The following is a 16274-nucleotide window of genomic DNA, read 5'->3' as shown; positions in this document are numbered from 1 at the left end:
CCGTTTTATGGCCGTAACTCTTGTCCATACGATGTCCTAGCTGTTTCAGGTCGTGAGACGGTCTTTTTGATGAATGTCAATATAATCTCTTTGGAAATCATCACGTAGGAGTCAGGGAGAGAGGGAGAGCGAGATGGTGAAAATATAACAAGGAATTCCAATCAAAAAAATGTAAGAGGATTTTTATTTAGCAGCCAGTGAAAAGAGATTAGGGCGACAGCAGTGGAAGTTAAATTGTGCTGCATATAAAATGGGCGGGCTTGTCTTTATATTAGGTCTGCACAGCCTATTCTAAAATTAAATAGTCTGCGCTTGGACATAGTCTGTTTGCTGTGCGCTTTATTTACAGATACGGTCGGTGAACAGCAATAATTTGGACAGGGATGTCGGTACACAGACCAGATTTGGTAGTTTAGCAGAAGATTTCTCCCTTTTTTTCTTTTTTTTTCTTTGCTGCTGACAGACTGAGAGTTGAACTCACTACGGCACCACCAATGAACAGTGAGAGAGACCTGCGCATATCGTCAGCAGCCGCTTCTCCAGCCTCAAGCTAAAATTCGTCAGATCTGAGATCACAGAGGATTTTTTCTCATTCAGTCCGGCTAGAAAAGCTATTCGTAAAAGTTTGAGGATATAGGCAGCGGGCAACGAATATACCCCGACTCATCTGCTGTAAGTGATTTCTTCGTTTTTTTCTCGCCTTTCTGTCAGGCAAGAGCGCGAGAGAACAGTCGGATTCAGAAAGGGATGGTTTGTTGCTGGACACCGCTATAACCGAAGACGAGTTTTATTGGGGAGAAAGGGGCAGTTTGCCGTCGAAATTAGAAGCGATTTAGGCGATTTTTAAAAATGATTTCTGTGGAGAACACGAGCTGCTTGATGTTTTGAAGGGAGGCAGCTTGGTTTCATCACCACGGACAGCGCTCCGAATAAAATAGCATCAACGTACATTTGCTTAATTACTCTGCCACGCACGAATCGGATCGTCATGCATGTATTTAGACCATCCATGCAACGATGCCAGTTGCATGCCAAATGTCTGTCCGTGTCAAATATGTATTCATATGTTGTTGGGGACAGGGTGACATTTCCTCTGAATAACTTAGAAAGTGTGCCTATGCGGGATTTTCTCCTCCGTTCGTTAATCTGTAGTATCCTCGCTTATCAAGTCCTTGTCAGCCTCGGGATTTATTTTCATTTCATTTCATTTTAACAGAGCAGTGCATGTTCATCTCACTGTGCATCCCGCTCACTGTGCATCTTGGCACACCACAACCAAGTATCAGGGGTATTGTCTTCTATCTGGGCTGTGGTTCTTTGGCACCATTTTATGGTCGTTTGTGAAATTTTAGCGCTTTTTTAAATAACTTAACTGGCCCTCTCGTGGACACACTGAATATGCTTTCAGTAATGGATTGTGATTTGGGGCATTGTGATCTACATGCACAATAACCCATTCTATCGTCTGCACACTTTATGACACGGCTGCCACAGCTAAATGAATAGAGAAGATGCAAATATTGGTATTTAAGGGCGATTTGGTTTAATACTGCGGTAACGCAGTTTCAAATTATAGGGTATTAGAGGAGGCTGTGTACAGGTGCTACAAGCTCACGGGGGGTGTTATGTGGTCAGTGATGTGTTTCCTTGTTATTTCTGCTTAATTATTATGCGCTACAGATGCAGCCATATCCTATGCATATGGATTAAGCATCAATTATGAGAAATGTGTTTACACTGTATGCCTTTTTGGTCATCAAAACGCTGATTAGTTCTTATCTCTCTCGTGGCTTGGGTGTAGAATGTGGCTCTGTCATCGTGACATGTAATGCAAAATTTGATGTCAAATCTTTGATGTAATGTTGGATGTAATGGCCCAGTACATCAGTGCATGTGGCTTGGCTATTTGGTTTTTGATTCATGTGCTGTCAGTGAATCTGTTAGTGATGTTGAGAGTCAGGACCAAAAAAACCTCACATAAAGCATCCTGGTCCATAATCATGTTTGCTGGTGTTTTACCACATCTTATTTGCTGACACTGAAATATTAGGAATGACGGTGTGCCACTGGCTCATATGGCTTGATAATGATGTCCATTCTCTCTCTCTCTCTCTTTTTCTCTCTCGCTCTCTCTCTTTGAACCCCAGCAGTGAAAGGTCCTCATATTGCAACCATGTGTGGACACAGCCGGACGCTCTTTCTGTATCTGTGGGCTTGCTTGCTTTTTACCAACAGCGTACTGTTTGGGAAAAGGTAAGAATAAACTTGAACTTGTGATTGCACATATCCTGTATTTCTATTGGATTCACTGGACAAATCATTAAAGTCATAAATCTGCATAAGATGCCTCACAGATTCATATTTATGTCTTCACACTGTTAACATGTTTTGGTTTTGAAGGCTTGCACAGTGTTAGAGGAAAAAAAAAAACAATGTTGAGGGTGGTCATTCTTGTAGGCATAGATACAGCCCATACGATCATGCTATTATTGGAACTCTAATTGCACATCATGATTTGAACATCAGACTGCATCAGGCAAAAATAAAAAAATAAATGTGGGCACTTCTATGAAAAAGCAGAAGTACCTTTTAAAGCTGGTGTCATTGCTTACAAAATGGTCAACAGGCTTGTACTGTAAATATGCCAGTGAATCAGCTAAACATGGAGGTAACTAGTTCTGTTCACCTGAAATGCTGATAGTCTGTCTTCCTACCTATTGCTTGGTGTATTGGGCTCCTCTATATCAAAGCATATTCACTGTGGTTGTAACTGGGGCATCCTCACAGGACACCTCCATGCTTTTAATTGCATAGTGGTAATATTAAGTGGCGCATAGTGGGGGGAAGATGAAAGCCAAAATAGCCTCTATCGGCTTTATCACAGTGTTACACTTTTTTTGGTTCACTAGCCATGCAGGACACATTTACATTCCTAGATTTCAGTCCTGGGTTGTGTACAGTAGATGGTGTGTGTTGCACAGAGACATTTGGCAGGGGTTATTGCACATGTGTTTTTTGATGGTGGCTGCAGGGACAGCGGGGGTTGAGTTACACACACTTCTTCTCAGTGTCAACACTGAAGTGTTGGACGTCAGCTAAACCTGATGCAAACCAGCAAGGACAGAGAGGGAGAGCAAAGTTGAAAAGACATGACACAATAAAAAAAGAAACACTGCCATGCATTAATTCCAATACGATTCAAAAGCAGGAAAGCATACAAGCATATGGTTAAGGATTCAAGAACACAAATTAAACCGTTCAAAAAGGACAAGTAATATATAAAATAAGACCATTGGAACTTTAACCCCTTTTTAAATCATGTGTACAATATTGGAGAAACTAAAGGGATTGGATCTGCCTCACAGCTGAATAATCCAGGAAGGCAGTTAACTTCACTGGAGATGACTTGATGGTCCAGAGTGCTTTTTCTATGTCACAAAAACACACATGGAGCATGCAGTTTGTGTCTCAGCTTACATGCCTTGAGAACATGCAGAAGACATATAAAATGTTTCCCATTTTAAATATTTGATGAATTGCAGTATCTCTGTATTTTTAAGTCACTGACTAACTGACTTGCAAATAGAGGGTCTGATTCATGGGGTTTGATATGTTGTACATTAGAGAAAATCTAAAAATACTCATTACCTTACTGAGGAACTGTCAACGCAAACTGCAAAGCAATTATCACACAAAGATTTACTGTATAATCCAGTCCCCTTTTTGAAGTCAAATACAAAATCACGAACACAAACACACAGAGACGGACACACACACACACACACACACACACACACACACACACACACACACACACACATATACACACCTTGGGGGATTTCAACAAGACACGGTAATCAGGAAGACCTAGAACTCTGCTACAGCATGTTGCCAACGAAAGAAATTGCCTTATAATTAGATATCCGGCTGACAAGATAGACAGATATAGAGAGAGCGAAGGAGGGAGAAAGAGAAAGAGAGAGAGAGATACAGGTTAACAGAGAAAGAGAGACACTGGCAGAGAGTGTGTGAGCAGCATTGTTGCTGTTCAGATGACCTGTAGATGGGGATGGTGTACAATGTTTCAGTAGGAAGTAGCCCCTGGCTGATAAACATGTGTATTCTTCCACATCACCTTTTTTCTGTTTTCTTTTCTTGTCCTTGACATACAACTCTAACCTCTACACTCAAATATTTCCCACATATAGCTTACAAAATATCTGTCTCTAATGAAGATCACAGTTTGTCAAGTTAAGATAAAATAAATGTCATTCAAGAAATGTGAAAAATGATTTATAGATAGATTGACAGTGAATTTTTCCAATTAATTTTGCCAATTATGAACATTTTCATTGCATCCTGTTAAATACCTGTTGACCGTAAAGGAGCTTGGCTTGTATTCTATATTGGTGGAGATTATAAGATGAAGGCTATATTTTGGGGTGTCTTACTCTAGTTTGGCAAATCTGAAAAATACCAGATAAATACTGTGAAAATGGGAAATACACAAAACTAAGGCAGAGTAGACTGTGATTTATTATAGTCTTAGCTGATGTGCCATGGATGCGGTTTGTGCTGTCTGTTTTTATACATAATTGGCTCCTCAGACCAGAACAAAAAAGAAAAAAAAGTATTATTTTGAATTACAGATCTTCAAAGCAGTTACCGACTGTGCTTATGGGTGACAAAATTGCTCATCAGTCGCTAAAGTTTGAATGCTTTTGTAAATTTATTTATCAATTTTCAGAGAAAAGTGGACATTTGTGAATTAAGGGAAACTGGAGGCAGAGTTAGATTAACCATCTCTTAAAAACCCATGCAGATGTGGATGGTGCATCCTTATTTAGAAAGAAGTGCTTAGCACCTCATGTTGAAATCTGCAGGCTCTGCCTCAGACCTATAGCTTTTATTGAGAGCTATGTATCTATGTGGTTGTGGCAGTCTAAACTGTATCTTCACCTTTCCAAGGCTTTCAGGTCTCTATTCACTTGTTTTTTGTCTTTTTAGACTATACATTAAAGCTTTAACTCCCATTCTTAATAGGCGTCACTCTCCCACCCGCTATCCCTCCTAGTTTTCCCTCCAACATTTTGCAGGTCCCCGCAAACTAATCTCGATGACCTCTCTCTCTCCTTGGAGCTGTTCAGCTAGCAGAACTTGTTTCCAAACACTTGCTGTTTATTTCGCATGCAATCAAACCAAATCCTTTTGGCACAGCAAAGGAGGAGAAGATGATAGCAGCATAAAATATGCTGTTGAAGATAATCATTGTGCTATCATATATGGAAGCTTGTGGGTGCAGATGGTACATGCATGCATTCCTTCATAGACACACGTGCTCTTTCACTGCAGTCCTTGTGCTACGCATTGTAATTAGGGGCTGTATCCCAGATTATGAGTGCATTGAAATATTTATGTGTGGAGATGCAAACCCTCCTCTAACAATTACTGATTGTGAGTGTTTTCGGCATTGCTCTAAGCATTTTGTTTCATGTTGTTCAAAGAGCACATTCAGCAAGGCCTTTGTGATCTAAAAGACCATATTAAGGCATCAATAATGTATTATGGTTTCTCTATGTCTACTCTGTATTTCACTCTCTATTTTCTCTGCTGAGTGTACCTAAAGGCTGTGTGTGCACATACACATACGGTATATGCTATGCAGCCCACACGCCCCACTAATAATAAATAAATAAATCCAGTGCCAAATTGGTCTCACTATCAAGTCAACACATACTGACGTTTGGGATGGACCCCCCTTGGCGTAGCATTTTAACACACTGGATACCCCTTGAGCCATTTGTCATTGTGCATGGTGGTCTGTAAAACTATAGCCAAATGCGCCCTGCTGTGCCATCACTGTTATGGGATGAGACAATGGCAGAGAGGTGGCTAACATGTAAAGTTGTTCTATTCCTAAACCTAACCATATAGTGACTGAGACTAATAAGTCAAAACTGATGTTTAGTTGAAATCAATTCAATTCAATTTTATTTCTATAGGGCCAAATCAAACAACACTTGCTTCAAGGTGCTTTATATTGTAAGATATAAACCCTACAATAATGCAAGAAAAACAGAAAACGACAACTGTCATATAAGCCCCTATGAGCAAGCACTTTGGCGGATGTGGGAAGGAAAAACTCCCTTTTAACAGCAAAAAACCTGCAGCAGAACCAGGCTCATAGGGAGCCATCTGCCCCGACCAGTTAGGGGTGAGGAGATGAAGACAAGAGAGAGACATGCTGTGAAAGGATCCAGAGATTAATAATAACTAATAATTAAATGCAGAGTGGTGTATAAACACATGAGTGAAAAAGGTGACTGAAGAAGAAACACTCAGTGCATCATGGGAATCCCCCAGCAGCCTAAACCTATTGCAGTGTAACCAAAGGAGGTCTCAGGGTCATGTGAGCCAAAATAAAGTTTTAAGCCTAATCTTAAAACTGAAGGCTCTGCCTCCCATTCTACTTTTCAAAACTAAAGTCAAAGAAACTGGAACTCCTGCATTCAGACTGAATAACAGGACTCTTCAATGCTATCCACTAGCCCAAGTTCTATTTTATCCAGACAGTTTTTTCAGTTGCTATACTTTGTCATCTAGCAAAAATGTAATCTGTGCTTTGGAATGTAATGCTATAGTGTCTGAACATGTTACGCCAAGTGGTTCTGACCAAGCGTCAGTGATGACTTGGAAGTGAGAATGTGCTAATAGTAGAGAAAAACTTGGCCTCATGGGATACGTTCGTTTCCAGTTCACCTCTGAACAATCACTTGCTTATTTATTTCATATCAATATGATCTGAAACCTCATACTCGCGCTCACACACTGAATTCTAATTTAGCAGCTAAATTTGTCAGTGTCATATAGGATTTGGCTGAGTTTTCTTTGTGTTATCACAATGTGATTCACGCTGCATTTACGCTACCCATGTGCATTAACTACAAAGCTGAAACCGTCCTTCTTCCCCCTTTGATTTATAATACAGTTTGTTCTCACACAGTTGATAGTTCTGACTGTGGTTTTGGATTCTAGCTGTGACTTTAAATCTTATTCTTTGCGTTCCCAGCTCTGGGCAGAACGGCATGACAGATCAACAGAAAGATAACACTACAGTCTTCACAAAGATCTTAGACAGCCTTCTGGATGGCTATGACAATCGCCTCAGGCCTGGACTAGGAGGTCAGTAAACCCAAGTCATTGCATATATTTTGTCCCACATAATGGCTGCTGTTTGTCTTTTTTTTTAACTTGCAATAGAATAATATCCAAATGTTTAAATGTTACGGAGGTGAGCTTGCAGTAAGTGTCAGACTTTAAAAGGTAAAAGAATCTGAGACCTGGCCCTTCTATCCTGCTTTTGTGCGTGTTTGTTCCTTCTATTGTCAACTATCCATTGACAAAAGACGGAAGCAAAATGGCAGGAATTCAAGGACAAATCCAGGAAATGAAAAGGTGCAAACTAGATAAAGAAAGAAAAACAGAGAGTAAAAGGGAAAGGAGGGAGTGATGATGTGAGAATTAGTGTGTGAAGGACACTGAGGATTGCACAGTATGATGCAGCAGGCATCAAACAGACAGGCGAATAAAACAACGCCTGCTGGAAGTTCAGCAGCCAAGGGGAAGAAATTATGGATTATGATGGGTATCATTCATAAATCATGCTGCCACATTTCAGTTTCACAATCACAAAAAACTAAACCTTGCGCGCACACACACACACACACACACACACACGCACGCACGCACACACACACACACACACACACACACACACACACACACACACACACACGCACGCACGCACGCACGCACGCACACACGCACACACACGCACACATGCTCTCTGCAGCCCATTCCAAAAGAATCCCCAGTGGTCCCATTTTGGCTATCAGCATTATGGGACTAGAATGGCACATTTCCAACAATGCAGCAATGCACAAATTTATTAAGAGATTAAACCTCTGTCCGGGTAATGGAGCTGACACTGAAACCAATAACAATAGAAATGGTTATTGACATCCAAAGTGGACATTTTTTTTAAATGTTTTGTTTTTTTGTTTGTTTCTTGTGTGCTTGTCTAAGTGCTAAAAATGTTTCTGAATAGATTTAGTGCTTCAGAGGCTATAGCCAGGTGGTCTTGTATTAACAGGTAGTTAGAAGCTAATGAATGCCACTGATAGTCACTCACTCAGCAATTTCCTGCTTCAACAGAGCGTGTAACTGAAGTCAAGACTGACATTTTCGTGACTAGTATTGGGCCAGTTTCGGACCATGACATGGTAAGACTCTTTTCGCCTCTATAAATGTCATTAGTTTTCTGGTATTCCTCCCCTCCATCTTTAGCCCTGCCTTATAGCCTTTCTGGACACAGTGGTCTTTAAACTGTGAAATATCTATTGATTTGTAGATTCATTCTATTAACTTATGATGTGTTAATAAAACTGTCACCTGCAAAATAAATTTTCTGGTTTATGGTTTGCAAGCTCATGCTACAAAAATGCTGTGGTACCAGTGTATACTACAAAAAAAGCCTAAAATATCCTTCTTGTACAAGTTTGAAGGATAGACACTAAAATTACTTGCATTATTTTGGAACATTCTCATGAACTAAAGTATAATTAAGAATAAATCAATACAATAACTAGCAAAATTGTGATTATGAGTGATTGATTATGACAAGCTTAAAGTTTAACCTGATTTAAAAACAAGTCATACTTTATTGTGTTTTTCTGCAGTTTGAAAGGTCAAGTTATTTGAACCCATCTGAAATTACAAGAAGCTACAAAATGCAAACAAATATTAATAACCACTTTTATTTTTTTTGTCTTATTTAACATTCAACCTGAAAAAACACACACACACACACAAAATGTGAGTTGTTCCAACACAAGTGATCTTTACTCTGTTCACCAGAAACCAATTAATCTCATTTAAACGACTCACTACCCAGCCCTGAAAAAAACCCCACTCCTGTTATAAGCACGTGAATTGTGTCTGCTCTGTTTGATATAATCTCAGTTAATTGCACTGGTTGACATACAGGCCAAAACTATTTTGCTTCTGTTAAAGCCAGAAGGAAGAGCTGAGGAACATTTTCTCCATCTCTAGCCTTTCCCTATCCTGCTTTATTACCTTGAAGCTCTGTTTCACTTCATACTAATTATCTTACGAGAACTGAGAGGCAAAGGGAGGGGGAGAACAAAAAAAAAACCCACGCTGTTCTGTAATTTTTACTGGCTCCCTTTACTCTGCCGGGCGGTCATGTGGAACCATTAAAATCTGCTCTCAGCTAGTCATTAGCTGGCTTGAAAATGAAATGTCCTCCTAATTTTGTGTCCAGTGCTTCCTTTTTGTGTCCGGTGTAATTTAGATTACTGAGCAAAGAAGTCCCCCCAAAGATAAATGCTAACAATGATCATTTTTGGCACTTACCTGACAATGCAAAACCAAATGGCCAGATAATTAATGATCCTGTATTTGCATAGGGCACATTAAACTGACCAGACAATAATTATGTAAATAGCATAAAATAAGAAAATGGAAAGGCAAAGCCACATATTACTGTTTGAAACACAGCAAAGTTACTGTACAAAGGAGGCGTTCTTTAAAAAAAGAATACACTCACCAGCCAGGAAACCTTGTTCTTCCATCCACTAGATTCTTTATATGTTCGGCAAAACCGTTAACGTAAAAAGACAGTTACCAGCAGGGAAAATAGGCCAACCATAAGAAAGTCAAAGTGACATGAAGCAAAAAGAAGAAAAAAAAGAGCGAGAAGAAAAGTGAGAACATGGCAACAGGGGAAAAATGAGGTTAGATTACTCAGCATCTTCCTCAAGCCAGCCGAAGGTAAAAGTACAAAGAAAACTGCTACAAGGTGGTGGAGCATGACTTTTTGTTGACTTGTGTTTTTTTTTTTTTTGTCTGTGCCTCACCTGCTTCTTGTAGGAGTACACAATTGATGTGTTCTTCAGACAAAGCTGGAAGGATGAAAGATTAAAGTTCAAAGGCCCCATGGCCGTGCTACGTCTCAACAACCTGATGGCCAGCAAGATCTGGACCCCCGATACTTTCTTCCACAATGGCAAAAAGTCAGTGGCACACAACATGACCATGCCAAACAAGCTTCTGCGAATTACAGAGGAAGGCACACTACTTTATACCATGAGGTAGGCCAATGTATTCTACTGCACTGGTGCAATAAAGATTTTAAAAGGAACTAGATAATGTTTTGAGATTGACTGAAAAGCGAGATTGGTATTATTTCATTACATGTATCATTTGACGAGGTATTGGGTCTAAAGGAACAGTAGATCTTAATGGTCTAAAATGAAAAAGAAGAATTCAGTTATGGAATACTGATGTGGAGAAATTGTGAGGAATGATGTGAAATTACTTAGCCTAGAGTTTCGCTTCTAGTTCTGAACTCCCTGTTCTAGTTGTGTCAGTCCTTCCCAAGACCATGTATTAATAAATCTAAAAAAAAAAAAAAAAGTCTGACATAGTTTGATGAGGACAGTAAAAGTCCATGTCAGTCCCTACAGCTGCAAGCCACACAGATATATCCCTTAGTACTAATAACTGGACCTCAAAGTAAGTATGTGTATCTTTTTGAGGGTCAAAAAGAGACAAATTTGTTCCCAAGCAGTAAAAAAGGTACTGGAGAGCTCTCACTAAAGGCACAGTGCTCTGTTTTTTTTTCCACATTCTAAAGACATGTGTGTTATAAGCACATTGTAATTCATAAGTAAGACTAGGAAAGCATTTCCAAGTGTATGAATAAATGATAATAAAAATGCACAGTGTAAAATAATGGATGCTCCCTTATTTTACAGTTTTTTTTAGAAGATCCATTTCTGTACTTTTTACATTACTGTATAAAATTGTCACCAGAGGTTTAAGACTGAGCTCTATAAAATGCAAACCACAAATAATTACCCCCTGTCAAGGACACAACAGCAGCACATCAAACGGTACTGCCCCAGTGACAAGGCACCATAAACCAGTAATAAGGTTTTGTAATTTCTGTGTCCAGCTAGAAACCTTTTATAGCACACGACTCAGACACAACAGCCCGTTATTTATTTAATTTTTTTTTTTGTCAAGACACATTTGGTGTATTAATAAGTAAAAATTTATATTTAATTGATTCATAATAAATTTTAAATGCCATGGTCATAATAATGAAAGATAATGTCATCCAGGGTTGTCTTTGTTCATGTAGTTTTAATGGATTTGGTGGTCATCATTGGATTTTGTCAAGCTTTAGCTAAACTTGCAAATGCAATACTTGCTATAGGTCAGGTCTTGGTGTTTGGCATTAGAATGTGTTAACAGGTATAAAATACTGGGAAAAAAAGGCTTCATGTTACAAGTCACTGTGTTCAGGAAAGAGCTGTCAACAGTGTTATCTGAGTTAATGTTTTATGTGCACTGCTTCTACCCCATTTAATATAAGGAATATACTTGTTTTGGCTCCTTTTACACAAATATGATTTACCATACAACTATATTTTTATTTCTATGTTCTGTTACATTGATGAAGTGTTTCAATGCTTGCATTTTAATGTCTGTATTACGGTAAGGCACCATAAATTTCCAGCACAGATGTTAATGTCATTGTAACTGCAATAGCATTCGTCAGGAAAATACATTTTTATTTATTTATTTACTTTTTAACCATATTATGATTTATTACTTTGGAGATACCGCATGAACCATCGAGTTGATAAGGTGTGACACCTCGGTATCCTTCCCCAGAGTTGGTTAAAAAAAAAAACATTTATGACAGTGCAAACCTCGATGCACAAAACAGACTGATGCTAATGTGAGATGTCTAAAGCAAGGATCATAAAGCATTTGTTTCAACATGTTTACTAGCAGAGGGAGGGGTGATAGGCGGAGCCCATATTGCTGTCACAGATGAGTGAGATGAGGGATAGATGGGAGATTAGTGTGTCACGGGTGGCCTGACATGCTGTTTTTCACCAGGCTGTCAGGAAATAGAAACTCACAGCTCAGGGAACTGGAGCAGTTCTGTTGGTTTGGGGAAAAGTAGTACAGCTTCGTTCAACAGGCGCTGGTCCCAACAGACTGGAAAGAAGAATAGTATACCACATGTTTCTTGTGCCTAACTGTAATGAATTGTCATTCTGCCTTAATTCTACTGTCATCACACTTTCATTATTTTTCTGCTGGCTTTGCCACATGCTCTGTTTTCCTCTATACACTGTTTTATTTCTAATACACTGCCCATGTGTTTGTAAACATCTTCTAGGCTTACAGTAAGAGCAGAATGTCCTATGCATCTAGAGGACTTCCCTATGGATGCTCATGCTTGTCCATTGAAGTTTGGCAGCTGTAAGTAGCCTCTGTTGTCACTTATAATCTTACACAAGCTAGGTTTCAAAAAGCTTGCTAGACTGTGTAATCCTGTGGAAATTAAAACAAAATGCAATGATTTGCAAATCCATTAAAGCCCTATTTCCTTCAGTTTAAAAAACTAGAAAACATTAAGTGTTTGAACTGAGACCGTATGCTATTTGATGGAAAATATTAGTTCACTTTAAAGTTGATGGAAGCAACATGTGTTATAAAAGTTGGGATAGGGCAAAAATAAATGGTACTAAAAACAAATAACTGAAAGAACATTTTGAAATTATTTGGGTTAATTGAGAACAGATCAGTAACAGTGACTGGGTATATTTAAAAAAGCATGTTGTAGAGGCACAATTTCCCAGAACTAAAGACAGGCAGAGATTGACCATCTCCAAAACTGTCTACAAATTGTGGAACAATTTCATGGATACCCCAGCATCTACGGTACACAATATCACAAGATTTATAAAATCTGGAGAAATCTCTGTGCGCAAGGGGCAAGTCCAAAAATAAATCTAGGATGTCTGTGATCTTTGGGTCAGGAAAATTTATAGAAATTGCTGTCTATTAATACAAATAAAGGCCTTACATATTTCACCAAGACCATGCTAAACTGCATAGTAAATACAGGCATAGAATTCTGACCATTGATAGGTAAAGTGAATAACAACGATTATCTCCTGATTATAGTACCTGTCAGTGAGTGTGATGTGGTAATGAGCAAGTGAACATTTTGTCCTCAAAGTTGACATGTTAGGAGCAGGAAAAATGGGCAAGCATAAGGATTTGGGTGAGTTTGACAAGGGCCACATTTTGATGCCTAAACAAATCGGTCAGAGGATCTTCAAAACTGCAGCTGTTTTTGGGTGTTCCCGGTCTCCAATGGTCAGTATCTATCAAAAGTGGTCTAATGAAGGAACAGTGGTGAATCAAAGACAGGGTAATGAATGGCCAAGGCTCACTGATGATTTTGGGGAGCGAAGGCTAGCGCTTGTGGACTGGTTCACCAGACAAGGTACTGTAGCTCAAAATGCAGAAAAAGTTAATGCTGGTTCTAATAGAAGGGTGTCAGAACACACCATACATCACAGTTTGTTACATATGGGGCTTCATAGCTGCAGACTAGTACATAATATCACAAGATTTATAAAATCTGAAGAGATCCCTGTCCACCACTGAAAGCACCAAAAATGAAGAAGAACAGAGGAGCTGGTTTGATGAATCATGTTTTCTTTTACATCATGTGGATGTGTGGACTTGGTGCATGTGTGTTGCTTACCTGGGGAACACCTGGCACCAAGATGGACTATGGAATGCTTTGGACAATGTTTTGCCTGGAAACCTTGGGTCCTGACATCCATGTGGATGTTACTTTGACACGCAGCTACCCAAGAATTGCTGCAGACCATCTAGATCCTTTCATGGAAAGGTCATTCCCTGATCACTGTGGCTTCTTTCAGGAGGATTTTTGTACCCTAACACAAAGCAAACATGTTTCAGGAATAGTTTGATGAGCACAACAATGGGTTTGAGGTGTTCACTTGACCTCCAAATTCCCCAGATCTTAATCCAATCAAGCATCTGTGAGATGTGCTGAACAAACAAGTCCGATCCATGGAGTCCTCACCTCGCTACTGGACTTAAAGGATCTTTTGCTAACATCTTGGAGACCAAAGGTTACTTGGTCTCCTCAGGTCTTAGATGCTTATGGACTTTTTAAAAGATAATTGGATGGTACACAGTGGTAAACATAGTAAACATGTCCCTGTCCCAACTTTTTCGAGATAAATTGTTGTCATGAAATTCAAAATTACCTGTTTTTCCTTAAAATCGTACATATGATTACGGCATTGTATTGTGAATAATGATTTTCAAATTATTAGATTTTGCAAATCACTACATTTTGTTATTATCAACATTTTTTACAGCATCCCAAATATTTTTGAAATTGAGTTTGTTGCTTATCCTGCTAGACATGCGAAGTGTAGACCTGTGTTTATTGGAGTACTCTAGATAGTATTGTCAGAGTACCTTGCCAACTGTTCACTGGTAACAGCTACCTGTACCCTATATTACATTTGAAAAAACAAAACAAGAAGAAAAGAGACACAAATAAAGAATATCAAGAAAAAAAAATATGAACGTGGCAAAACTAAGCCGATAGAGAAGTGAATGTAACACCGTCTCTGTGCCACTTTTCAGACAGCTGCACAGCGTGACTGAGAGGACCAAGCCTTAACTGCTTTTAAATTGAACTCACTCCCTAAATATTTTAGTGATGAGCTCTCTTCCTTATGCTGCAGTCTGCAGTTGAGCCATCCTTTTCTCTGCAGTGGTGGAGCCACACTGCAGCTTTGACAGGTTGGGTGGCCGGAGGGAAGAATAGACTGACTTGTCTGGTTTAAGGTCATGTTGTCCTGATGGGAGGTTGTTTGCTTGTTTTCTTATAAATTGAGAGATGACATGATGTGTCATGACATAATGTGACACAACATCAACTCACATTATAACACATGTGAGAAGATATAAAATATATATAGGCTATAGACAAAAAATAATAATAATAAAGATAATTGGAAAAAATATTTTATAAGGTCTGTGGAAACTCACTGGATAAAAAAGGGGGATAATGTGCTTGGATAGCAAACAAGCCATGATAGACAGCACTGAGGTGCTAAGATGAGAGAATAGCAGACAAGAAGACAGGATGATACAAAATGAGATGAAGTAGGACATGAAGAATTAAGAGCAAGACATCACTTCAGATTTATCTTTTTTTCCACCTGGTATCCCTGGCAGCTCCAAAAATATAATGTTCAAGGCAGCAAGGGACGGCAGACACCAGGAGGACAATAATTCATAACTTCTTACTCTTTTGTTTCTTGTCAGATGCCTACACTAGAGCTGAGGTGGTGTATGTGTGGACTAGAGGGGCTGCCCAGTCTGTAGTGGTGGCAGAGGATGGATCCAGATTAAACCAATATGATCTGATGGGGCAGAGTGTGGATTCTGGTGTGGTCCAGTCCAGCACAGGTAGGTGTCATTTTGGTTGTAGTCCGCTCTTCATTAATTGGTCTGTTGTAAAATAAATGAATCTGTTTTAAGGGATTTTTTCTTCAGTTACTAGACATTTTAATATTCACATGGCATTTGTTTGCTGGGAAAGATCAATACATAAAGAGCCATGTAGACCCTTTTGTTATCCTCTCGAGGTCTTCTTGTTAATTATTTCTTCATGCTCAAAGGATGGTGTAGACAGTCTGAATTTGCAAATTTTGAGAACTGCATCAATGCATTGGCATCTGTAGTAGCATCACTTTGAGCCTCACAAATGACAGACTATGTCCCACATACTTATTTCCCTACTGGCCACCACATCTTTTTTCCATCCACCTCATTTTGGTTGATTGATACTGGCAAAAATTAGTCGCAGCATAAAATGGGTGACCTGTTTGCAGTGATGTTAGCTGCTGGAAATAAAAAGTAATGCTTAACCCCAGGCCTCCATCCTTTGCTTGTTTTACTGGAAGCAGGCCCCCAAGTGATTTAATACCATCTTATTATTATTTTTTTCTTTGTTTTAGTTATTTGGGTCTCTGGAAAACCTCAAAATCAATGCATTCTTATGCCCAGTTTAAGTCCTACTGCTGTTTATGTGAAAAGTATGACCATGACAAACCATGCCAATAAATCTAAAGCACAAAAAAACAAAGAAAAACAAAAAAACTGAACAGAAGCAGAAGGGCAAAATACAGCAAAGCATTTATAGCACATAGACAGACTCTATGAGCTATTTCAATCTTGTACTTGTTTTGCTGGTACAAATTTGTTGATGAGTTTGGTAATTTGGAGCATTTTCCAATTGGTGGTTTATTTTCACAAAAAAAAAAAAA

General features: G+C 39.0%; 1 protein-coding gene across 2 annotated transcripts in view; it reads left to right on the top strand.

The window, feature by feature from the left end:
- Positions 1-230: 230 nt before the first annotated feature.
- gabra1 (gamma-aminobutyric acid type A receptor subunit alpha1) overlaps positions 231-16274 on the top strand; it is a 35638-nt gene continuing 19594 nt past the window's right edge. The window contains exons 1-8 of one of the 2 annotated variants that reach the window (XM_031725956.2): positions 872-945; positions 1219-1220; positions 2157-2253; positions 7070-7182; positions 8215-8282; positions 9952-10172; positions 12281-12363; positions 15271-15414. In XM_031725956.2, the coding sequence (XP_031581816.1) occupies positions 2174-2253; positions 7070-7182; positions 8215-8282; positions 9952-10172; positions 12281-12363; positions 15271-15414 (709 nt within the window). In that variant the 5' untranslated portion in view covers positions 872-945; positions 1219-1220; positions 2157-2173. Of the gene's footprint in view, positions 673-871; positions 946-1218; positions 1221-2147; positions 2254-7069; positions 7183-8214; positions 8283-9951; positions 10173-12280; positions 12364-15270; positions 15415-16274 lie in introns of those variants that run through there. The other variant, XM_031725957.2, reaches the window with a different exon arrangement.

Source organism: Oreochromis aureus, linkage group 10, assembly GCF_013358895.1.
Source record: "Oreochromis aureus strain Israel breed Guangdong linkage group 10, ZZ_aureus, whole genome shotgun sequence".
In the NCBI taxonomy this organism is placed as follows: domain Eukaryota; kingdom Metazoa; phylum Chordata; class Actinopteri; order Cichliformes; family Cichlidae; genus Oreochromis; species Oreochromis aureus.
Note: the sequence above shows the minus strand (reverse complement) of the source record. Positions and strands in the feature narration are given on the sequence as shown.